This window comes from Abrus precatorius, unplaced genomic scaffold, assembly GCF_003935025.1.
Source record: "Abrus precatorius isolate BTA unplaced genomic scaffold, Abrus_2018 Scaffold6, whole genome shotgun sequence".
Classification (NCBI taxonomy): domain Eukaryota; kingdom Viridiplantae; phylum Streptophyta; class Magnoliopsida; order Fabales; family Fabaceae; genus Abrus; species Abrus precatorius.
Genome location: NW_020874406.1, coordinates 11,709,690 through 11,736,180, shown reverse-complemented (window position 1 = coordinate 11,736,180; position 26,491 = coordinate 11,709,690). Strand labels below are relative to the sequence as shown.

At 32.3% G+C, this 26,491-nt stretch overlaps 2 protein-coding genes across 5 annotated transcripts; both read right to left on the bottom strand.

The window, feature by feature from the left end:
• Nucleotides 1–8,716: 8,716 nt before the first annotated feature.
• LOC113869851 (long chain acyl-CoA synthetase 4-like) lies at nucleotides 8,717–18,159 on the bottom strand. 2 transcript variants are annotated; one of them, XM_027506349.1, is made up of 19 exons: nucleotides 17,761–18,159; nucleotides 17,091–17,154; nucleotides 16,888–16,977; nucleotides 16,442–16,498; nucleotides 15,996–16,044; nucleotides 15,346–15,422; nucleotides 15,185–15,224; nucleotides 15,002–15,096; nucleotides 14,424–14,591; nucleotides 14,114–14,224; nucleotides 13,895–13,982; nucleotides 13,623–13,689; nucleotides 13,279–13,354; nucleotides 13,037–13,154; nucleotides 11,251–11,496; nucleotides 11,014–11,153; nucleotides 10,101–10,283; nucleotides 9,426–9,545; nucleotides 8,717–9,029 (listed from the first exon to the last, which is right to left on the bottom strand). In XM_027506349.1, the coding sequence occupies exons 1-19, from the start codon at nucleotides 17,910–17,912 to the stop codon at nucleotides 8,982–8,984; spliced, it is 1,989 nt and encodes a 662-aa protein (XP_027362150.1). In that variant the 5' UTR covers nucleotides 17,913–18,159; the 3' UTR covers nucleotides 8,717–8,981. The 2 variants fall into 2 exon arrangements, with proteins under 2 accessions (XP_027362150.1, XP_027362151.1); XM_027506350.1 differs by having other exon boundaries at nucleotides 17,068–17,154; nucleotides 17,761–18,139.
• A 3,635-nt stretch (nucleotides 18,160–21,794) lies between these two features.
• On the bottom strand, nucleotides 21,795–25,788 carry LOC113869852. 3 transcript variants are annotated; one of them, XM_027506352.1, is made up of 8 exons: nucleotides 25,592–25,788; nucleotides 25,364–25,378; nucleotides 24,969–25,035; nucleotides 24,823–24,878; nucleotides 24,635–24,724; nucleotides 24,395–24,534; nucleotides 22,609–22,663; nucleotides 21,944–22,400 (listed from the first exon to the last, which is right to left on the bottom strand). In XM_027506352.1, the coding sequence occupies exons 3-8, from the start codon at nucleotides 25,033–25,035 to the stop codon at nucleotides 22,197–22,199; spliced, it is 612 nt and encodes a 203-aa protein (XP_027362153.1). In that variant the 5' UTR covers nucleotides 25,364–25,378; nucleotides 25,592–25,788; the 3' UTR covers nucleotides 21,944–22,196. The 3 variants fall into 3 exon arrangements, with proteins under 3 accessions (XP_027362154.1, XP_027362153.1, XP_027362152.1); XM_027506353.1 differs by lacking the exon at nucleotides 25,364–25,378 and having other exon boundaries at nucleotides 21,795–22,397; nucleotides 25,590–25,788; XM_027506351.1 differs by lacking the exon at nucleotides 25,364–25,378 and having other exon boundaries at nucleotides 25,590–25,788.
• Nucleotides 25,789–26,491: the final 703 nt, after the last annotated feature.

Here is a 26,491-nt window from a genome sequence, read left to right as displayed (position 1 = left end):
AAACTTTGACTATTAATAAGAGAAACTGATTGTCAATTAACCAATTGCTTGAATGTTCAGAGGCATAATTGAATTAATATTGACATTCTTGTGAAATAAATTTCTAACTATCCTTCATTCAATTCTAATCACAACTTTCATACTCTGTTTTTACTGCAAGTTTCTTACCTTTTGATTGTTCCTGTTCTTAACTTTTGAATGTTACAAATCTTTCAATTACGTATGGCTCAAATGGTTATAGTTCTGTGAAGTTATAATTGATTTCCTAATTTCCTGTGGAGATGATATTCTGATCTTAAAAATTATTCATTACTTGGTGCACTTGCTAGTGTTTAGAGATTGTAAACAACACTGCTCTAGGATTGGTAATCCTACTGCCATTTCAATTTTTTGCAAATAATGTAACCTCTGTTAATGAAAGTGTCCCAACTCTTGTGCCATAGCTCAGTGTCATTCACTTGACACTTGAAAGCTATATGCTCCTTGAGTGGATCCAATAAAAAAACTCTTGTGTTGTATTTTGATCTTGAACAGCTCATTCTCATTGGAGTAAAAATTGAGGCACTTCATTTTCCTCAAATAACACTTTGAATCTCTTCTCTACTAGTTGACCAACTCTTAACAAATTCTGATAATCTTTAGAACATATAACACTTCACAAATTTGCTTAGTTCTTACACAACTCTATATTGACATTGTGCCCTTCCCTTTCACTCTTAAATACTCTTCATTGCCTATCTTCACCCTTGACTTGAATGACTTATCAAGATCCTTAAACAACTCATAACCTGTCATATGATTAGTACACCCATTATCAATCAACCAACTGTCACATTGAGTGACTGATGAGATATAAGTGGTCGCAAATAATTGATCTTCTTCCTGCTGAACTACAGCATGAGCTCCTGCTTACTACTATATTTTTGTTTCCTTACAAAACCTCTAAATATATCCCGTCAAGTTACACTCATACACTTCACATCTAGCCTTCTCCAACATCTGAAGTGTAGATGGTTTTGCTTCCCACAATGTTTGTAGGGAGAATTCTTGTTAGATTCTAGTCCTCTTGCATCCCTCCCTTGTAGCAGTTTTTGAACCATTCCTGCCACTACCTTTCTTACCTTTCCACTTCTTTTCTCTTACTCCTTCATTGTGCTACACTTAAGCCTTCAAAGCTCTTTCTGTGCTTCCTTCCTACCTCATCAACCTCATTTGCTCATGTGACTGTAGTGCACTAACAAACTTAATCATTTTAAGCTGTGTTAGATCCTTGGTGTTCTCCAGTGAAGCAATAGTTGCTTTATACTTCTCTGGCACAGAAACAAGAATCTTTTGCACAATCCTTCCATCAAAAAGTTCAGTGCCAAGAACTTTTGTCTTGACAATTTTAATAAGCTTATCTGAATATTCTTTAATTGACTCAAACTTCTTCATCTGCAACCTTTCAAACTCCCTGATCAAACTCAACACTTTTATGCTATTGATCATCTCATCTCCTTGATACTCAACCATGAGATAATCCCAAATTTCCTTGGCTGAAGCAAGCTTGAGCCTTTGCCTTCCTAGTGATTTTCTCCTTATGAATCTTGATTTAATTAATGGTTGGATTCTCTTGAAGTAGAACTACTTCGTAGTTATATTTAATCGCTTCCCAATAGTCACATCCCTCCATATATGCCTGCATTCTCACTACTTAGGCTTGATAATTTTCACTATCAAATATAGGTGGAACTAGAGGAGAAAGATTGTTTGATCATCTTTCCATTTCACTCAATTTCTCACGTGTATCACTTAGTAATTTCTCTTAATTTAACTCATCGGCCCCTTAAGAATGAGGGCTTTGCTACTAATGTTATGTTGAATAATTTTAAGAAAAAAACAGTTTGTTTGAAAAAAAAAGGCAATTTTCTAAAGAATGGGAAGGAAGAAGATTCATGATTATGATCACAGAAAATATACATACATAACATGTAACTTGCAAAAACAAATGACTCCACTAATACCTCAAAATAGCCACTAACAGAAACCACAACTTAAGCATAAATAACTTCAACCCACTTTCCTAAAATTTAAGACTTGACTCATACTTAATTAAACATGATAGAAAAACAAAACTTTACAATCATGAGAAATTAATAATAATGCTTGGAGCATATTTTACTAGTTAAGCAGTTATGTCAAATGTTAATTATTTCTATACAACAAGTTGTGATGTTCTTGTGTGTCTGTTATTCAAAATAAACAAGGACTACATTTATAAATATATATAATATTAAACTGCCTTACTCTACTGCTTCTAGTTATAATACTATTTTTTAATTCTTTATGCTCCTTTTATGTGCTTTGGAATCATTTTTGCATCAATAAATGATTCGTCTCTTTCATCAAAAGCTCCACCTCAATCTACGTATCATATCTTAAATGAAGAAAAAGGTTAAAAATGCAGTGTAGCCAAGTTATGAACAAAGCTTACACCTTTTATCAAGCTTCCATGAGCTCAGACATTAATCACTCAGATACTTATTTCACATACTGGCATATTACTTCTCTGTTTGTTGACAATTCCTACAGTAAATGATATATGTTCATTTTACTTACTATTCTTTCTTATTCTAATAGTTTTTATTTGATAATTTTTATGTAAGTTTTTCATTTAAAAAGTACTAACTAACTCTTTTTAGTGACAAATATAAGACTCGAGATGTTTATTTTTCAATAACTCTCTTAATATTTTTTCAAAACACACTCCTACATTGAGGTCTGTTTCCTTTTGAATAAAAATGGCTAATCAATGAACGCTTAATGGTTTAAGCCACCAAAAATTTAGTTCTTTGTGATTAAACTTATAATATTAGTGTTGTGTGTGCGCACGAGTGTATAAGATGCTTGAAGACTTGATTTGGATTAGTCAAGCCTCAACAAAAATAAAAAAAATAAAGTAAAATAAAATTAATGAGCATGATCATTCTTTTTCTTCTAGATTAACTTTACGGAGTAAGTTTTCTATTAAGAAGAAAGAAATCATGCCTATATCTCAATGTTTTGTAGATGAATAAAATTTGAGTACTTCAATTTTCAATGAAATCAATAAGTTGATTGTTAATTCAATAGAAATTCTCTAGATTAAGGAATCAACATTTTTCATCAGATTCATTGATAAAAATATTTGATAAGGCACGTGATACTAGCTTCTTAATCTGAGATAACCTCTAAATATTATTTCCTTTTCTTTTTACAAAAATGAATCTGCTTACTCGTAACAAGACTAACCTCCTATTTATAAAATGATTGATTTTTCACTAAATGCTTCTTAATAGAATGAGTTGAGTACAACTAATTATCTAAAATGTAGCATTTCACTAATTATAAAATGATCGCTAACAATTACTCCCATTTTTAAATATCCTTGTCCTCAAGGATCTGGGGCTATCATAAACACATCAAAATGAGGAAATTACTTCTGAAATGAAAATAATTCCATCTATATGACTCCATTGAACTAATACCTTTATTACGGCCCTATTATGATTTTTCTTACTTCTCCTATCCAAGACTACAACTGGAATCATAGGCATAACACCATCTTTTGATAATGGGGGCAAGGTTGGAGATACTAGACGTTGACCATGGTGTCATTTTAATAAGAAAATATGAAATACATAATGAATCTTAGCACCATTAGAAAGTTGTAATTAATAAGCAACCAAACTGATTTTAGCCAGCACTTTGTAGGGCCCATAATATTTAGCTAAAAGCTTTATTTATGACAGACTATTGTCTATAGGGTTGCAACTTCAAAAAAATCAAACCTTCTAGGTTAACAATCAGCTCCCGTGTGTTTGTAAGGTGCAATCCATAATGTCTATTAGTGATTCCCCTGCTACATAAGGGTTGATAGTGTTAGGAGGGTAACCATAAAAACTTTAAATGAGGTTGTTTAAGGTGAAAAATGATAATTTATAAATAAATAATTCAAGAGCAATCTAGGACTAGATTTAGGTCTTATTTGGGTTCTTTTAAGTGTGTTGTTAACGTAACAGTAATTTGCGTTATAAAATAGAGTATTAAACAAGAATAGCAAATCATTCTCGCTTCCTAACTCTCACTCAATGAGACTTACATAAGCCACTTTATCTTTTCAGAAAATTTTTTCGATTTTTCTTGGAGCATACTTCTCAGCCTTAAGTTGCTCGATTTGCCTTTCTCTTGTCACTAATTGTGACATGTCTCTTAGCTACTGATTATCAGCTTCTTTCTAATCGAGTATTCCAAATCACCTACGGCCATTTAGACCAATTCATATTTTGGGATTTGGGTGAAGCATCTTGACCTCATTTGTTAAAATCTATTCAGATAATCATCAATGGATTCATTATGCGTTCTTTTTATATTTACTAAATCCATTAAACTAACTTTCGCTTCACCACGAAAGAATTGCTCATGAAATTTTCTTTTTAGTTGATTCCAATTATGAATTGAATTTGGGGGCAAGGTTATGAACCAAGTGAAAGCCCCCTTAGTCAAAGAACTAGGAAAGTACTTCAACTTTAGGTCTTCTTTTCTAGTTAAATCTCCACATTCTATGACAAATCTAACTATATGTTCGACAATGGATTCATTGGATTCTCTGACAAATTTAGAAAATTTCATGACTTTCCAGCCCCAAGCCAGTTTAGCCTGCAAAATTGCCTCAGAAAATGCTGAGACAAAGTATGGTCTATTAGCATACCCTACATCGAAACCATGTTGATTCAACACTTGTTCGACCACATTAACGATATTTTGGGGATTCAGGTTATTTTGATTATGAAGTTGATGTCCCTTACATTATTTTGTCTAACTTGCTCTAATATTTCATCAGCATTCTAATTTCGAGCAATAATGAAGGATTGATTCATCTAGAAATAACCCTCGTTTTGTCTTAGAAAATTTTGGTCAAAATTTCAACTAATTTGCTCAACTTGAGCATTCTGATTTTGAGTAAAATTTGGGGGTTGGTCTACTTGAAAATTCTTCTCATTTTGTCTTGGAAGGTGTTGGTCAAAATTTTGGCCAATTTCCTCGATGGCTGGACCATTTCGATCGATATTGGGTGCATTTCAATCAGGATTTTGGGTAAAATTTTGCCCTTGTCTTACAGAGACTTGAGGTGCCCCAAATACAACAATTTGACGCATTTGTTCGGTCAAAACTTGATAGCTGGTATTAGTAGTTTCCACTATAGGATTCAACATAGTGGTCATCTGATGGGTCAGCATATTGACTATCTCGTGATTACTTTCATCTATTTGTTGTCTCATAAAATGTAAGGCAACATTCAAGAAAGAGCTAGCAGGAAGTGATTCACCGCTTGAAGCTCCAAACGCAAAATGTGTTCTCGATATTCCGCCAAATGTTCCTATTCTTGGTGGAATAGTATGAACCATGCCCATTCCTGGTGGAATGATGTGACTTTGGGGCGACACGGTTGTCACTACTGGGTTGGAGTAGGTTTATACTCCAAAAATAGGCAGCATAGACACAGGAGGTAAACCAAATGGCTGATCACTCAGCCTTGGTCTAGGGCCAGAATTTATGCCGGATTGATTGGCATAGTGGCCATAAATTGACTAACTACAGGGGATGATGGCGTAGGTAACGCCGTCATCAATGTTGCTTGTGCGACAGTAGTAGTGCCGCTCATACTTTCTGGGTTAGTATTACTATCATTACTTCTAGAATTACCATTTCCAGAACTATAATCATTATTCCTTCCTCTATTAGTCATAATACAACGTCTGTTACGTAATATCATGCAACAAAGCAATCAATCATTTAATAAAACACACAAAATAGAGTTCGACTGGGCATGCCAATTTGTTTACGGTGAAAAATGACAATTTGTAAACAAATAATCCAAAAGTAATCTGGAGACTAGATTTAGGTCATCTTTGAGTTCTTTTAAAAGTGTTGTTAATATAATAGTAAAATTGGCATTATAAAGTAGAGTATTAAACAAGAATAGCAAATCATAATCACATAGAACTTAATCAAACGTGAAGATTTTTACAGAAATGTGATAAACAAGAACCAAATTGTAGAAACAGAAACAAGCAAAGTGAACTAAAACAAACGCAAAAATAAAAATGTGCAAAAATGTAACGTGCGACTCCTCACAACAACAAACAACAGCCACCGTGAGTCTCCTGGCGCAGTGTAGAGTTTCAGCGTTCAGAGAATTTTAAGTGCAGTGTCTAGGTGCAAAAAGTCATCCTCCAGAAAGTGGAACTTTAGAGTATTTATAGGCGGGAGGGCCATCTTCATCCTCCTTCTTTGACGAACACTTCTTAGTAAGTGTCTTCAACTGCTGATGCCCATTATCCATGATTGCTTATGCTCGTGCTGTCGGTTGGGGCTTCTTCTATAATTGCTATTGCCCATGATCTTCCTTCATATTGTTGAACTATCGTGAAGTGGTAACTACTGGTAACAGTTAATAACCGCTTTTGAATCTTGTAATAGTTTTTTAGTCCTATTAGGACTTTTGTTTTCTATCTTTCAAGCAGTTCTGGGAGAAATTTAAGATGCTCATTTAGCATTATGGCCTTATAATAATTTTCCCTTGACTTACTCTTTTCGACTAATACTGGGGGTCTGAGAACTCGTTTTGGCCTCGTGGACTTAAAGTATTTCATCTACTCATTCCTGTTTTTTGAGCAATTTTGGAGGAGATCTGGGGATTCAGTCAGGTTTGTGGACTTGGAATATTTTTTAACCACTTCCTATTTTTGATACATTCTGGACGTCAGGTGCTTGAAAACTCCTCAAAACTTCTTAAAAAAGCTTCTAATTCTATTTTTGAGTAGTTTTGAGTGTAAGGGACCTGAAAACTCCTCAAAACTTCTCGAAAAGCCTCCAGTTCTATTTTCGAGCAGTTTTGGCTATTTTCAGTCTAGGAACTAAGAAAGCCTCAAAAATACCTCGAAAAAGTCTTTAGTTTTGTGAACTTAGAATAATTTTTTTATTTCTTTCCTATCTTTCAAGTAGTTTTGAGACAAATCAAGGATGTGACAAAAACCTCTAAAATCACTCAAAATGTGTCATCTTCGATAGAATTTATGGGTCTAAACTACCTTTCAGTACTTCTTGGATTCATGCTTACTTTTTTCTTAGGAATAAGGCTCATTCTCCGACCCTCTAAAATTTGTTGAAATATAGCTTTTTTCAATATAATTTTTTAACTTAGAAAATTTTTCTTACACTAAAAAAGGGTCATTTGTATGGCTGAGTGATAATTGGTATTGTACCAATATTCAGCCAAGGGTAAGAAGTCTACCCATTTAGAGGGAACATCAACAACTGAACAACACAAGTATGCCTCCAGGGTTTTGTTAAGCACTTTTGACTGCTCATCACTTTGAGAGTGATAGGCAATAGATTTATGAAGCTTGACACCATGAATTGAGAAAATTTCCTTCCAAAAAGAGCTTATAAAAATAGGGACTCTGTTGGAGATTATCTCAGAGGGCCACCTATGAAGTTTAATAACAGAATGTGCTACCTTGGCAGCTGTCAATGGTACAACAAAAGCTAAAAAATGTGTATATTTGGTAAGTCTATCAATTATCACCAATATAACCCTGTAATTGGAACCATCTAAAGAGGGAAAAGGAATCTTGGCCCTTTCTGTTAACCAATGCAACTCTAACATTGATTCCTCCGCCTCTTTCCATGAAACATGTTCTTGCCTTGGGTCTGAATTTCCATTTTCTTTGTTACGATCAAACAACCTTTCAATCATTGATCGCAAAACTTCCGTGGTTTCCTTTGTTCTTGCTAAGAATCTTCCATTTTCTTCTCCAATCCGTCCAATCGAGTTTCAAGATCCTTATTTGTCACTGATCCTCTCCATTGTTGAACAAGCTTTGATACCAATTGATAAAGTATGTGATACAAGCTTCGTAATTTGAAATAACTTCTGAATATTCTTTTTTTACAAAAATAAATATGCCTATCCATAATAGGGCTAACTCCCTATTTATAAAATGGTTAATTTTCTGCTAAATGCTTCTTAATAGAATGAACTGCGTACAACTAATTAATCAAAACGCAGTGTTTCACTAATTATAAAATGATTCCTTACATTCTTTTCCTTACTCTATTCCCTTGAGGCCGGTTTGTCTGTGCCCTGCGCTATAGCTTGCTGTGATGTAGTTGGTTTCCTTCATCGGTGTCACCACATTTATTTTGAAACACAGGTAACACTAGTATGTTTATGTGACCATTTTAACGATTTAAAGAAGTAAATTCCAAGAAAACGTCACTGCACCAAATACAGTTTCATTGCCCGCTAAGGACTTAAGGATTAACATCTACGGTTTTAAGAAAGTACACAATCTAAATTTTGAAAAATGTTTTACTATATTTTAGAAGAAAAAAATTGCTGTAAACAAATCTCTCAATAAGAATGAGCGGTTGGATTGATAATTTGCAGCCTTGTGAATATTCTTCACGGAAGTTGATCCTGATCCATAGGAAATTTATACGCACAGTTTACATTATTAACTTAATAAAAAAGCATTTATAAATTATGAGTTTATAAAAAGTTAATGGGTAAATTTTAGAAAAATTGAGGTGAAAAAGCTAACTCTAACTTATACAAGTTCATTTTATTATCTTCCTTTATAGATGCTTATCCGTAAGTTTATTCTAAGGGACTGACAGTCTCAAGAAATTGGAGGAAACACAGTTGCAAGCATAAGCTACAAAGTTGCAAACAGTATTTTCCAGAAAAAATGCTGCAAGTAATATTGTCATATCGAGCCAATATGTTGTTTAAAATTCAATTTTATATTTCCAAATCTTGTACGGTTAAATAAATAGAAGCTATGCAGGGCATATTATCTGCCATCTGTGAATAATATATGTACAGTCACCAAAAGGAAATAATGGAACGGAGGCAAATATGATATGCAGAAAATAATTTATCTTCAAGGCAATTCTCAGGCACTGGGTTTACTTCCACTCTTGTACATGTTGTCAATGGCATTCTGTGAACAAAATAAAAATAACTAGAGTCAGTACTTTCATTACCATCCCCCATCCCATCCCTGTCCCAAAATTAAATTTAAGAATCCTTAACTGACAATGGCTTGATTCTGAAAGCGAGTTTAAAAGGTGCTTAGAAAATTGCATTTGAAAGTGGAGTGGTATCAAAGAGATTCACGCTCGCAACTAACTAAAGACTAACCACCCAATTTAAATACGTTATTCATTTCTACAGTCTATAAGAGACGTACACACCAGCACACGTCTCTCCAATGCACGTTTGCATGTTTATTTAGACACACACACAGAAGACATTCAAATCGTATAAAATTCAACAGAATAGGAATTGATTCACATTTCACCACCTTTCACATCTTAAAGAGTTTGACAACTTGTACCTGATAGTATTTAAGTAACTGTGGCCTCTTCTTCTTATATGTTGGAGTGATAAGGTCACGTTCCATGTCAAATGGAACTGGGTCAAGATGAACTGCTTTTATAACCTCAAAACCTTTCAACTGCCATAAACATATTCAGGAAACGCTAAGGTCAGATTTCAAAGTGATATAAGGCATAATTTAGATAAACTTCTTATAAGAGAAAAAATATAAGGAATAAAACAACTAAAACTCTTTGAGAAGTTAAAATAAACTTATGCACCTCAAGTTTGATTTATTTTACTACTTTATTTTTGTCTCTCATAATACTTATTGAGAAATTAATCCACATTAAGCTAAGGTCAGGTTCCGATGGAGCTTCAGGAAATGTACTTTTGCAAACACACACATGTTGGATAAGATCAATAACACCAGTGTAAGACCAAACACAATATTTCAAGTAAAGTATTATTTTGAACAAAAAATTGGGATCCAATGGTTGATATTTTATATTACCCAAAAAAGTTTATGTTTTTTCATTTGAAAGTATAGTGTATGTGAATTATAAATAATCTTAATCATTGTAGGAAACCACTTTAGATTGATGTGACATTTTATTGCGGGGAAATATACAGACTTGTATACTCCAAATATAACAAATTAGAATAATGATAAGAAACGTAAACTAAATAGTACCTTCTTTTCCTTTGCAATCTTTGAGAGCTCTTCAAGTATGTAACTTTTTGCTCTAGAATCTTCACAGAGAGAATTGAAGTCCATGGATATACCATTTTCTCGTGTCCATTGTTCAAGCACTTGCTTGATGGGGTTAACGACAGCAACAAGGAAAGACTCGAAACTGTTTCCATAAACCCATATCTGAAATACAGGAGAAGAAAAGTTAAATCTCCACATGGAACAGAACAAAGAGGAGGAAAAAGCATATTTTCAGCTCATGAAATGAAGCTCATTAAAAACCTTTGTTTCTACCTTTGCACAGAACTAAACCTTTTGACATCATTATTCATTTATACATCTGGACAGTACCAAAAACAATGGTACAACTGAATGCCACAGGACTAGTCTGACCTCTTGAACAAATGATCATTCTGAATTACAGAATGTGGACACTATATAGATCAACATGCAAAAACACGGGTGCACATAGGACTATGACCAACATACACGTGTGTACATGCTGATGGTGAAAATTTCAAGAAGTACTATATACTTAAGAATAATATGTCGAATGAGAAATTAATGCAAATTGGATATGTTTAGGCATGAAAGAACAATATCCAAGCCTAAAAGTAGGAGCGAAAGCATAAACTGAAAAGTAAACTGAGGGTCAATCTGCAGCTCGATGAATCTGAACTTCATAACAAAAATAATTAAGCTGAGCTAAAAGATTAGTCACCCAAGATTGCCCCCATTTGTAATTTAGGGCACAGTTTCTGTAACTCTCATGAACCATCAAGCTCATCAGTCAGCTATGGCAGTATACGAGTAACATTTTCTGACCTTCTACAGACTTTTCCAACTTGATATGGGGAATAAATTCACTAAAACCTAGGATACCAAAACCATTGTAAGGATTCTCAGGACATACAGATTCAACAGAAGAAACTTGACCATAAATATTCTCCAGGTTTTCAACTGCAACATATTCTCCTTGAGAAAGTTTAAATATATTCTTCTTCCGATCAATAATTTTCATGCTTCCATTAGTTTGCCACTCTCCAATATCCCCTGTTGAATATACCATTCACGAAAAAAAACGTTTGACCCAACAGCTAACAAAAGATTTCCTATAAACCTCAATTTTGGAAAACATAAATAAAATAACCTGTATGGAACCATCCATCAATCAAAACCTCTTTGGTGAGGTCTTCACGTTTGTAGTAGCCTGAAAACAAGGTTTTTCCCTTGATACAAATTTCTCCTCTTGGTGTGTTTGATAGGGCATCATATCCCATTTCAGGAACAGATTCCAGGCATACATCCACATTTGGTACAGGAGGGCCCACTGTTCCAAGCATGTCCATTTCATTTGGTAATGAGACAAAGGTTCCCGCACAGGTTTCAGTCAGACCTATTTTAATTTTAACAAAAGCACATAAATCAAGCCCATAATCTAGTGCAGCATTCTCATAGATACATTATTTCCAGCACATATATATATATATATATATACACTAGAGTGACGAGACATTAGAATAACTTCCACATAAATTTCATTTAAGGCACCATTAATATTTATATTAAGAAGAAATAAATCTGAAAGTATTAGCTAATTGCCACGGCTCATATCAAATTAATCCAGCACAAGTTTAGACCCATACAATTATCACTCAAAATGAAAAATTAGACTACATAAACATAAATGGAGATTCAACTGTGTGCACATGAACTAATTATTGACAAACTACCACCAACCTACTTCAAGAAATTCAAACACACTAAGAAATACATGAAAAGTCAAAGTACAACAATAGAAATAACAACTTCATCCTGTAATCATTTCCACCTTACTTAATATGTTAATCATTTCATAAGAGCTTGGACTTCAACTTTTGTATGTTTAGGTTCTTATTTCAGATTAGCCTTTGATATTTACGAAGGAAACCCACTTTGATCACTTGAGGGCTGGGGAAATACATGGCCAATGCAAAGAATACAGGTGATGCAAAAGACAAGTGAGTTATTTTTCTGTAGTTGTTTATAATAGTGGTAACTTAAGCAGTTAAGCTTTACTTATGTACTTTCAGATAGAGATAAGTAAATAAACTATATCTGCAGAACATGTTATTAAAGTACTGAGAGAATTAAACTTTAGTGGCAATATGACAAAAGTACAATGGCTCAGAACTGTTTTAAATTGAAAGTGGTATAGAGATTATGTATAAATTTGAATTGGCTTGAAATAATTTAGTTTGTCAACATTTACTGGTCTAAATCAAATAAAGTAAAATGATAAAAGGAAAAATATATTTTGGTTCGAAAATACCTAGTTAGTTTTGAACCAATTTTGATTTTTCTTTTGAAATAATGTCTAAACTAATAAAAAATTTAGATTGGCTTGAAACAATTTAGTTTGTTAACCTTTACTGGTCTAATATCAAATAAAGTAAAATGATAAAAGGAGAAAAATATTTTGGTTAAAAAATATCTAGTTATGAACCAATTTTGATTTTTCTTTTGAAATAATATGTCTAAACTAATCAAATAAGAACTGGTATCTAAATTTTAAGTTATCACAAGAAACAAACAACTTTAAAACCAGCACCATTTGCCCAAGTTTCCTTTTGAATTGCAACAAATACTCCCTAGAAACATTATAATATCTGCAATTCTTAGATAAACATATTACTATTTCCTTTTTTAGAAAAAATATTTTCACCTATCAGCATATGTTGCCTGTGTCTCATGAAAATAGCATCAGCTCCTGATGAATATTTGTCTTTCTTTTTTATTTTTGAAAAAAATAATAATAAACAATTGTAAACAGAGACAGTTTAGTTTAACTGGCATAACTTAAATGGGAGTATATACAGGGGGTTTTAATAACATGATTTGGAAAAAAAAATGATGGCATCGTATAATTTTGACTTTCAAATTTAAAATTAGAATACCATATCCTTGTAGGACATGAGAACAAGACACCACCCGTAAGTAACCTTCCACATGTGGAGCCAGAGGTGCAGCTCCAGACAAAATAAGACGTACATTGCCCCCTAAACCTTGCTTTACCTGATCAAGTAGCAAAACCATTATTAGTTAAAAATAAAAAATTAAAAAACAAGAAGTGGAGAATTAGAATTTATAAAGTTGTCATACTAAGTGGCTGGGGAGTTAAATTTCTAAATTTTACTACCTTATCAAACACAAATTTGTCAAGAAGTGGAGATGCCTCTTCATGTGCAACCCCTTTCTTCATGTTATTTAGCTTACTGCAATCAATATTGAGAATTTACATCATTAGAGCATTGCATTGATAATCACAAAAAAAAAAAAACGAATGAATATTGGAGTGCATAATAAGAGACCAATAACAACCTAACAAAAAATAAATATTAATGTAAACAGAGAATCTGTAAGTGAATTGAATAGGAACATTCATATTTCCCTAATATCTCACAGAGGAACTGTAACAGTTCATTGCAGGTTTGTCATGACTTCACCAAGACTCAAGTAATTATTTACAATAACAGTACTTACTATGAATATGAAAAGTTGAACAACGTCTTTTTCAAGAAGCCCCCAGAAGAAATCTTCTGTGTCAAACCTGTGCATCAGATGGGGTTGAGTCATAATGCATAATTTTCTTTTTTCAGTTGGGAAGGGGGAAGCAGAAATGGAAAAGTTAGAAAAATGCCACTCCAATTATCAACAAAATAATTTTCATTTTGTCCTCCTGAAATTATAATTTGACCATCAACATTATATAATGATCGAACCATCATCTAACTATCAACAATCAAAGAGTTTACCTGAGTACACTCTATCAAGCACACGGGGAACAGCACAGAAAATAGATGGTTTTAGTTCCCCAATGTCTTCAATTAACAATTTGACATCCTACAGCCATTGTGTAAATGATGGTTATATTCCAAATCCAATCAAATCCAAAGTTCAACTTTAGGGGGATAAAATCAAACAAATCCGAAGTTCAATTAATTACAACAAATTTGTGTTCTGTATTTACTCACCCCACGCCAGAAACCTATTGAGGCACCATGCCATATGAATGTCTCCTCAATGACCCTATCAAAGATATGTGCGAGAGGAAGGTATGATATGTATACATCCTTCTGATGCAACTGCAAAGAAGGAAAGAGGGAAGATTATGAAATTCAAAGAAAGGACAGCTAAGCATTCAGTATAATAAACTTGAAAAAGAAACAGAAAATCCAGATCATTATACATAACTTCATGAAAAGGATATTGCATATTGAGAGTTCTCTGTACATTCATGTACTTACAAGTATAATTCTGAAGTTTGTAAAGTAAACTACTTACTTGTTCATTGACACTCTCCAAAAATCGCTTAACCCCAGCTAAGAGAGTAATAATACTCTCATTGGATATCAACACTCCCTTGGGGTCACCTGTAGTTCCACTAGTATACATTATTGTACAGATGTCATCCCTTTTCTTCACAGGAAGATCGAAACTCTGATTTTGACCCTGTGGCAAATATTAAAAGTTGAATTAAGAATGGGAAACACAAAATATCCATAGAAGAAGCAAAAGAAACATTATTTCCTAAGGGTCCTGGCCGAAATGATCATCAGAAAAATAAATTCCAATGTATATATAATATATCAATATAAACTGGTCTAACTAAACAATCCACAAGTTTCCTTCCTTACTTTTTTACTTCCATTGTGCAAAAGTTATGTTCACTAACTGTTTTCCCTATGCACCACTATTCTACCAACTGCATGTCGATTGAGATTGTGAATTTGTGTACAACAAATTTTTGAGCAAGAGTAATTACAGATAATGCCAAGTAATTATAGATGGAACAGCTTTCATATCAAATTTACAACTTATAGTAGGAAAAAAAAAAGTTATACATGAAATGAATAACCCACCACTTGTAAAAATTCATCCCATGAATATATTGTCAACCCAAACTTCTCAACTTCTTGCTTTTGCTCAGGGGTAACCTTTCCAAAGCTTACAATTGCTGTAACAGATATAAAAGTGAATGTTTCTTTCTAATGCATATGCATAATGCATTTTAGGGAAGAAAGGACAGAATCAACAAAACTTACTCCTGAGATACTTTGTTGCATTTGGAAATGTTTTCAATAGCTGAAAAGTTTAAAAAACAAATATATGAGTAAGAGTGATTGTTAACAAAAAGATTATACACAACTCTCTAGTCCTACTTAACAATAAAGTGCTATAAAACAAGACTTTTCAATAGATGAACCTCAGCTATCTTCTTTTCTTCTGCAAATGCAATTGAAACCTCTGCATGGCATATAATAAATTCTACAGCGCCAGCACCTAATTAATGAGTGTCAAAGAAAATGATAATGAGATTATCAATACCTGTATAATGGGATATTCTACGAGTACCATGCACCATTGAATTTTACTAAATGGCAGCAAATTTTAAAAAGATCACCACTGTTTTTAGAAAGGTTATCACAATTTTAGGTAAGTGACAGGTTTCAGTGTAAGTTCATTAATCATTACTTATGTTATTTTTCAAAAGAACTAACGTCATAAAAAGGTTAAGATTTTCAAAAGGTAAAGACTTGTGAGGTTATTAGTTGAGAAAAGGTCCCAATAGATGTGTGAATTTAGCACTTACATAAGTTTTCAAAAAGATGTAATTTTGTACATAAAACAGGTAAGTTTTTCAAAAGTTCATAAATTTGTGAACTTATTTATTTGTTGGTAGAAGTTACAAAAAAATGCCATGTGATCATAAATGTTGTAACTTTTCACGCATGATTGTTCCTTGATTGCAGCAACTCTTGCGTACGACAGATTTGGAAAGCAAATTTGGATTGCAATTGAGTATAAATAATCATTGGAATGGTATATAAACATGCTAAAGAAGCTGTCACGTACCCAAGGTATCATATAAGGGAACACAATAAAGTCCGTGAGCATTGCAGGCCTGCAATTATTTGGCAATATTTTAAAAACTATTGAGTGGAAGAAGCTAGTTCAGCAACATTATTGTTAGGTGACCAGGGATACCAACCACCAGCACAACATAAGCATCGATCATAATATAGCAACAAATAAAAGAAGTGGAACTCTCTGTAGAGAGTAGATGTTCAATATAAGAAATAAAGTCTCAATCCATAAATACTTTATTCTCCTTTATGCTCAACAAGGACTGTAAACAGACATTTATGAAAGAAACAATACAGTAGACATAGAAATAACACAAATACTTGTCACAAAACACAAGCAAACATTAACATCAACATATAAATACGACAGAACCCTCTGCCAAATAAAAAACTCAATAGTCAACAAAGAGGAAAAAAATGCAAAATAAAATATACCTCCATGCTCATAATCCATTCTGCACAATTGGCACCATAAATACCACATTTCACACCCTGTAAACCAGCCATACATGAATTAAGCTCAAAAGGACAAATCACTAGAAATTATAATTATTTGGAAAAATGAAATATCAAAATCATATAAAACAAAGATCGAACACACAATCTTAGGTGCAAATGGAATTTTGTGTCAAAGAGCACAGTATTTGAACACATGTGGCCATGTTTTTTACTCTACTGAGATATTCATGCACATCCAGACAACGGCATGATGAAACTGTGTAAATTACATGTCAGTGTTATTTTAAGTAAAGGACAAGCGAGCAACCCAACAAGTAATGTGAATCCAAGAATTTGGAATGACATATTAAAGAAGATATTACTACCAAAACAACCAGGGGAAAACGTTTCATTTTCTGGTAAGAAAGATATAGCTGACTTACTTCTCCATAACCGCAGCTACGGATGGAATTCCCAACTTTCATCACCAGGTCATATACTTCTTGGTAAGTTAGCCACTTGTACTTGCCAGCCTATAAAGGGACATAAGAAAATATGCATTTAAGTCGGGCAAAAGCCACAAGTGGTCAAACAATTGCAAGAAAATTTCCAGAACACCAGACCTAGAAAGTACACGAGACTTTACCTTCCCATCAACAATTTCACGGCGACCAAGCATCGGATTTGTTGGATACTTCTCAACAGACAATCTGTAAATGTACCACACATTCAGAACTGAGTTGACTAATATTTTATCAACACAAGCACTAAGTTCTGTTGAATACAATAGAAAGCCAGTTAAATTTTCACATGCTGTGGCTTTGAGACCTAAATCAAGTGAAATTAAACCGTATACACAAGTCCTCTTCACAGAAATCAAAAGTTCAACAACATATTATTCTAATGTTGAAAAAAACTGGAGAATCTAAATAACATGCTCTTATTTGAGAAATCATAGCTTTCACAGTCCGAAAAACATAGTTCCAATTGAAATTCCACCTCACTTGACAGTCCGATACAGATGAGAGAGCTCTGCTTGACAAGTTAGCATAATAATCGAAGAAATAAAACAAACAAAAAATTATAAAAAAAATGCATCCGAATTGCACACATTCAGTGGAGTAAAATCTACAGAAATGAACGAAAAAAGGAACGCTCATTGCTTCAAAAGCTCGTGCTGGAGTATGAACTATCATAATCAAATCCAGATTCCAGAGCACGTATCCATGAAATTAAGTGAAGAGAATGGATCCGACATTAGCATCGTAATTGAAAGAAGAGAGTGAGAAGGTATGAAATCGAAGCGACAGCCTCACCGAAAAACATCCCAGCAGCTATCAAGACCTTCAATAGGAGCAGGGAATCCATCCTTGGCGAAGATGCTACGGTACACAGGACCTCTGGATGGCCTTCCTTCGCTGGCCTCCTTTGCTTTCTCGACCTCAATGATGAACCTCTTCTGAGCCATTGCTGTGACTGTGATTATACCTCTCTGATTCCGATTGAGGAACAGTCACGATAATATCGAAGTGAAAAGTGCTTTCGGAATTGGAACGGAGAATGAAGGTAGCAAAAGGGAAGAGAATATAAGGAGAGACTTATAACGTTAAGTTGGGTAAACTGCGTGACTTGTGCGAATGCCGGTTTTGACTTGGATACAGGGGAAGGGAGAATAGTGTGGTTGAGAACCTGGCTCTGCCTATAGCGTTGTCGTTACTTCGTTTCTAAATAAATAGACTTTTAAAAGAATTAGGTTTGGATTGGTCAACAAATTCTGAATCCATTGTTCCTTTTTTTTTTCTATAAAAAAAATAAAATAAAATTGACAGCGATACTTCAAAAAAAAATTTATCCCTTAAAAATAAGGTAATGTTTCAATCTGTTCATATCAAATCTTCAAAATTCATAAGAAAAATTAAATTTCGAATAAATATGTTTGCACGACGGGAAAAAGGAATAAATATGTTTGAAATTATTTAGGTTTTGTATTCATCATTTAATTAGATTGGTGTTGTTTTAAAGTTAGTCAAGCATCTATTTTTTTCCATCTTATCATAAAATGTGTCAATTAAATAAATTACAAATATATCAATTTAAAAGATAAGTGTAATTGTTATTAATTCAAATTTAATTAAGATTATAATTAATTTGTTTAAAAACTATCCTAAAAGAGTTCAATCATTGTTAAGTATAAATTTTACATTGCATGACACTCTTTAGAATGATATTTATTGAAGAATAATTTTCGAATGAAACAATAGATAAAAGGATAAAAGTGTTTTCCAGAAGTGTAGTAGAAATTTTATATATTGCATGACATTTTTTAAAATGATATTGATCAAATGAATAATTTTTGGATGAAATGAGTAGACAAAAAGGATAAGAGCCTTTACTTAACATTAAATTTGCTTCGTGTTCTCATTTGTTTTAGAAAGAAAAACATTAGTAACACAATTTTCTTAACACACTTTTAATTCTTATTTAAAATTTATTAAAAATTATAAAATTATGTAGATTTTGCTCTTTTTCACTCTTAATTTAATGTTTCTCTTATAACTTTTTAGTGTTTAAAAATTTTTAATTAATAGTGAGAAGTATATTAACTAATAAAAAAGTAAAAGTATAACTATTATTTTTCTATATACTTAATTCAAATTATAAATTAGTTTGTTTAAAATTCATATTAAATACATCCTTATCTTCTTACTTTATACTATTTAAAGAATTTAACCATTGTTAAGTATAAGTTTTACACACTACACAACACTTTCTAGAATAATATTAATTTAATGAATAATGTTTGGATGAAGTGAGTAAATAAAAAAAAAAGTATTTTCTCGATACTCATTGTTTTGGATGTGCTTTATGTCATGTTTTTTATAAATAATACTTTGATTGATTCTAACAAAATTTTAAATTTATAAAAAAATTAAAAATTTAAAACTAAACTTATTTTAAATGAAGTTGGATTTTCGTAATCGTTAACTAACTTGATTCCATGGTTTTAAATGGTAGTTCAACATATATTTTACTTTATTGATATAACACATTAATGTAAAAAAAATATTAATATAGAACTCTAACGATAAAGAAAAATATCACTAAATAGGTTATTTAAAAATTTGATGTGATAAAATAACTTTTTTAACAATTTAAATCATTATACATTAATCTTTTGAATTTTGTTACTAAATGAGTCATTTTACATAACTTAGTAATTTGTTAAAAATTTATTTACTTTCCATAAATTATATTTTACACTAAGATAAACTTTTTTTACTATCCCTTTTAAGATCTAAGATCAGAATATTAGTTCTTAATTTTATGAGAAATTAAATTCTTAAATAATTATTTTGATGACAAATTATTTGAAAATTAATTTGGTAATAAATTAAATTAAAAAAATAGTTTGATAACTTAAATTTTGAATAACTTACTTGATAATTCTTTTATCTTTAGATTGTTAATTTAGTACTGCAACAATAATACTTTGCATCTCGAAACTCTTTTTCTTAAAAATGGAAAACTTTATTCATTTGTTCAAAAGTATATTATTCTCTTTAATTATTTTATAAGCACATCTAATTAGATTATACAAACTAATAAAAATAATTTTATTTTTTTTAGTTTTCAAAAAGTTATCATTACATAACAAGTTTCTCCTCATTTAATACCACTGTATCTAACTCCACAATTAATATTTATTTGCTTCATAGTGTTTAACAAACTCTAAAACTTCCAGAAGGTAAGTTATAAAAAACTCCAAAGGGACTACTAACTAACTAGAGTCATTAAAATGAGTTTCATCCCGTGAGTCTATTTTGATTCATCCTAGCCACGAGTAAACTGTGTTTCTTAAAAATTAGATTTATAACTGTTACAATTTTTTATAGTTTAACTCATCCCCTCACATAAAAATTATAGTAAATTAATTCACTAAGAGATAGGTTAGTCCATTATCATTATAGTAAAAAAATTAATTGAACAAAATTATTTAAGTGAACTAAGTTGAGATAATGATAGAAACATTATATATTTTTAAAAAATAATGAGTTATATAAGCTACTAAAAGATCCTAATAAAAAATAGTAATAGAAATATTTTGCCGTCACATAAATTTTACATTCATATATAGTCAAATATCAAAACTTATAATGACATGACATGAATATATATATACCAAAGGAAAGTGGAATAGTCTTGCCTGCGTTGGTAATTGAATTTTAATGGCAAAGGGTTTCTTAACTCCAAATGACTTTAGTGCTGTCGTTGCCTTGTTTGGAGAGAGCCGCACATTTCTTCTCCAATTCTGAGAATTCGAGAGCAACAATCACTACATCCGTCACGCAAACTACACTTACCAGTCTTGAATCTAATGTTTGAAAAGTCCCCCTGTAGACAATTTGACCAATCGCAATCTTTCTAGAGAACTGTACGATTTCAATACCGTTTCTATATGAAAGAAAAGCGAAATTAAGAACCAAAAACCACGCAGAAAACAAAAAGAAAAAATAGAGTAAAAAATAAAAAATACACTCTTTGATTTTTTTAATAAAGGATCTTTAACTAAATTAGACAAAAATAAATATAGTCAATTAATTTCATTGATGTTTTAAAAATATTATAATATAACAATTTATTTTTATTTTCTTTATATAAATCACATTAATTCTTTAGAGATAATTCTGATTGAGACATGATAAAAAGTTAAAAAAATATATGATGATAATTTTTTTAAAATTTGTCAACAAGAAAAAAAAAGTTAAAAAATAATTATATAATTAAAAGTAATTACATGACAGATTTTTCTATGCAACACCCCAAAGCTTTTTATTTGATTGATTGAACATGGTCACTTTTTCTAAAAAAGTTGGATATTCTTTGAAGATCAAATCTTAAACTGCCAAACTAAAATTAGTTGCATCTACGTTGCTGTCAACACGCTTGCCATCACTTTAAATCTTTGAGCCACACAACAAAAAGAATTATCTAATCAAGCAACGATGTTTGAAGATTTTTTTAAAAAAAACTTGTAGATAACTCGTAAGTTTAGAAGTTTACATAAATATTATGACTTTCGAAAACTTGAAAGATATATAAAATTTCATCTAAATTATAATCGAATAAATATATATAATGAGGTCATCTACTCTCAGGCCTTATCCAAAGATCCTTTTAATCCACCAATTCCGTAAATATTAATAAACACTTGAACGTAACCCAATACAATCCAACATCATCAACTTCAAATCGCAAAATAAACATCTCGTCATTATTTTCAATCAACATATGAACTAAAAATAAACCCTAACGGCCAAAAGACAAAAAGTTAGCAAAATGAATATTAACTCAAAAAAACCAGATTTATACACGGATAAGAGCCGCACTTAAAAACACCAACCATCAACCGAATTTTAGCGTCCCGTTTTCATGAGAAGGGCGTGGAAAAGCTCATCATATACAAGAGGTTAAAACATAAACTTAGAAAAACCAGAATTCCGTGCCCGCGTATATAGAACAGACACAAACAAGAATCACAGTCAAACATTAAGCCACCAAAGAAACTAATATACAATGGACGAGCAAAAAGAACACGAGTACGTTCAAGTTTCAAAGAAGCAGGGGGGAAAAATCTAGAGTTCACTGCTGCACGAGAAAATTTCCAGTTGCATCAACCCAGGAGTATAGAAGCAGCGGGCCAAGACATAAGTTCTGAAAATGATATCATCAAATTCCTATTCAAGCCAACATATTAGTAGTTGCCAAATCGACCTCTTCCCCATGGGAGCCTCCGATTTCCACCTCCATTGCGCTGCACAGCATTATTCTGCATTGACAGAACTCTCATTCTTTGCTCCTTCATGTTTGCAAACAGTGAATCCAGCGTCTGAGGCTTTTGCTTGGGCATTATATCCACATTCGCCTGCTGCTTCTGAGGGGAAGGAAGTGGTTGCTGCTACAAGTTTACAAAAAAATATTAAATTACAGCATCAACAGATGAAAAGCACAAACTTCAATTGGGATGCACAGGGTTCAACAATGATTGACATTTGACGGATAGCTTCTTTATTTCTGCAAGGCCCGCCTTTCAACCTTGGATTTTTGAGTTGTCAATGTACAAAACCAGAAAACAGACACAAACCCAGCAAAGGAAACTACCGTACCTTGGAAGTGATGCCTCCATTAGCAACCCTTCTCTGACTTGTAGGAACTCGAAATCTGCACCCAGAAAAGAAAAGGGATAATCCAGGTGAAGAAATTAAAAAACATTCAAATTACTCCATCAAGATCAGTGATTAGCATCAAGATGCTCAGCACCACCAACTATTACTTGTAATACAAACAGATACTACTCACTACCCTTTCACTTACAAGAAAAGTTGAATCACTTACCATCATATATCTATCTATATCCAACTATAGAAAAGGAGGAAAATAATTTAAGCAAGAATAAAATACAAGACTGGCTACATAGTTGAAGACCAACTCAGTGGTGAACCACTTTCAAAATTTCCAAGAAACCTGCCAGTTGCAACATTATCTGGAGTTTGTACTAGCACCCAACAACTTTGTACAAAACTTGCATCAGTCCAGAACTGGATATTACCAAGGAGGTTGTCATGCAAGTAAGACCACTTAAGACAAGGCTTCCACAAAGATCACATCACCGTAAAGTAGCACTAAAATTTATCTGCATGGAGATGAGGATAACATTGCCCACCAGCAATCACTTTATGCAACCTCTGCAGCAGATTAAAAGAACTTGAAACAAATATTTGGAGAGTGATCATCTTCCCCATTAAATGTTTACCAGACCCAAAAGAACTTCCCATTCATTTACTTGATTGTCAATCACAAAATGTTTTCTTCAAAGTCAAACCCATGAAGAAGTGATTCCAGGTTTCTTGGTCACAAATATATTTTCTCAATCCCACGGAATCAACTTAGAACTTTTCAATTATCTGACCAGTGGTTGAAAACAGTAACTAACTTAGGAACACAAAAATATTAAAGTGGCATGTTGCAATGATTCCATATTGCTTAGCAAGTGCATGCATCTTTGCAGCATTAACTTGGAGAAGTGATCAGGTGTAAGAGCCAATATCATATCGAAGTGGTCAAGGTTTATAGCAAATAGATAGATCAGCAAGAATCTAGACCCAAGCGCAAGGGATACTGACAGCCAAATAAAAAGTAGCAATTCTCACAATGAAGGAACATGCCTAAAGGAGAGTACCCATAAATATTATAATGCTAAGATGATCTCATCCCTTCAACATGGTTAATTCTCAAAAAAAATGCATGCTTAGTTAGTTAATTCCACAATCACTACACTTGCTTCTAAACAACTGAAATGATGCAGAGTTGCTTTTCCCATGTGAGCCAGCCACTAAATATTGACAACATTATTGTCCTGATTTTTGTGCACATGAGATGGTAAGGCTACCCTTCTTCACACAAGGAAGAGATACTTCAAAAAGAATCTTATCTTTTCTACCATCATATTTCCAGTGAACCAGACTCCATCCAACTAGCAACTGATTTGCATAACCAGCCAGTTAAACCAACATAACTCCAATTATCTAGCATGAACATCCTTAGTAACATTCAACATAACCCACTCAAACCACAAAGGAGTTTGGATTTGACAATAGTTTTATGTAATAATAATGCAAGCATTCAATTCAGAATTCCATAACGTGGCTGGCCCTCATTCATGATGTCAAACTGGCTCCTTTTGCAGACAAAAAAAAATCTTACATACGGAAGGCACATTAAGATGGGCCATGTTTTACCTGCAATAATGCAAAATACAATTTACAATCATTGTTATGATTATCATCAACACACAAGAACATTATTCAGAGTTAAATGTTAACTCCTAAACTGCTCTTCTAACAGTTAACATAGGCACACAATACAATTAAAGTATTAAACAAAATATCATACCTTGCTTTATTCCAGTTAGCCACCCTATTACGATTAGGAACTCTATTACGCAGAGGAGCAGTAACAGCTTTTCGTGCAACTTCAACTGCAACAGGAAATTGGTTTCCCTGGAAATTAGACCTTCTTTTTGCAAGAGCCCCCTGATTAACATATTTAAACACAAAAATATTAGAAACATGGGCACAGACACAATATAAGTAAGAAACTTCAAATAATTATGCTTTTCATAAACTAAAACACCTGTCTAAGAGAAGCTCTTGAATCCATATAACGCTGCACCTTTGAAGACTTATCTTGAGTAAAATTGTTTGAAAATTTTTGACTTTTGTTCTGTATAGGTATAAGAATCACGTGAAATCATACATGAATTTTACAAAGCATCCACATATCAAGAAAGCGCAAAACAATTTTCCAGAATAAATACTTACCACAACCCTTCTTTGCTTCCTATTCCTCGTATTTTTAGACATTTTGATTATGTCATCTATCAATATCAACAGATGAAGGATATTAGATATATCAGACAGAATATGAGAAAGAATAGCAGTTTTACAAAGGGTTCTTTTAAGCACACCTAGTGTCATGTCCATCTTCTTTTCCGTAAGCGCAATTGCCTCCGTTGTTAGAGGTTTAGCTGCCATCTAATAATGTATAGAGAAATTTAACACAACTAAGAATATGCCGACAACATAAAAATTTAAGATTACCAACATAGCCTAGAACGAAATGAAACAAGGCCAGTTACAAGAGAAAACATGATTTCGTTCCAAGATTTGTCATGTAAGACTAAAGAAGCACCAAACATCGACATTTTACGACAATTAATCATCACATCGGGCAGAAACGAGGTAAAGAAATAAAAAAAGGACTCTTAAAAGAATAAAGAACACAAAATGTTTCATGAATTGCTTGAACAGATAACTCAATCATAGAAATAAAACCAAAAGAGTTAATAGAACAAAGAGATACCTTCTCAGCTACACCGTAAAAAAAGCCTATTATTAATAACTAAACATCCTTGACTTTTAACAAGCTAAAAAAGATTTCAGCTGTTTTTTTCCCTCTCTGAACCGATTTAAAAGATTAAAGAAAGAAACAAATATCGGCGTAGTAAGAAAAGTTCACTTGATATTTCAATATTCGATGCAAATAGATGTCTACAGAATAGAGAAAAGGTTAGAGGGAAAATCCTTACTCTTCGGTGAAGGTGGAATTGAATAACTGCAACGGAGTTGCAAATTGAAATCGAACGAGACTGTGTTAGGGTTTTGCTTGGTACTCAAAGGCGATGAAGAGATACAGAAAATCGCGTAGAAACTAATATTGGAGGGTGAAATAAAAAAGAAAGAGAAGGGTGAGGTATTTATGCTAGGTATAGATGGCGGTGACTCAACCGGATCTGTATTTGCATCCTCCTTAACCCGAAGGGTTTATATTTGCCTCCTCCAATAAAAACGTAACACGTGGCAAAGGTGATTATATTAATTAAGAAAATATATTTAAAATTAAAAATAAAAGTCTGCAACTGCATAATACTCTTAATTAGAAATTCTCCATGCCAGAACTCTTCTGTTTTTATGCTGTAATCTCTTTAAAATTAACAGCCTTTCAAATAGTTTCAATTCTGCTTTGCTGGATTTTCAAACATGCCACGGAATTTTCGCGTGCCCAGCTTTTATTCTCACAACGTCAAGCCCAAAATATTTTTATTGATGTGTATTGTGAGAAATCTCTACATTAGTATTTTACAACAATCTTATATTAATCTCTTATTTACTAACAAATATGTCCATTGCACAGATTTATATAAATATATTTTCTATAAATATATTTATATTTATTATTATTTAATTTAATTTTAAAATAAGTATAATTTAAATTAAAAATAATTATTTTTAATGTGATTAAAAGATCAAAATATTAAATAAATTTTTAATTATTTTTAAAATAAATTATATATAAAAAATAAATATAATAGTTAAAATTAATTTATATGTGACTTTAAATATTATAAAAATTAACAATAATAATTTAGTTATAAATTAATAAATATATTTATGTGTTACACAAATTTATTTATATTTTTATTAAATTATT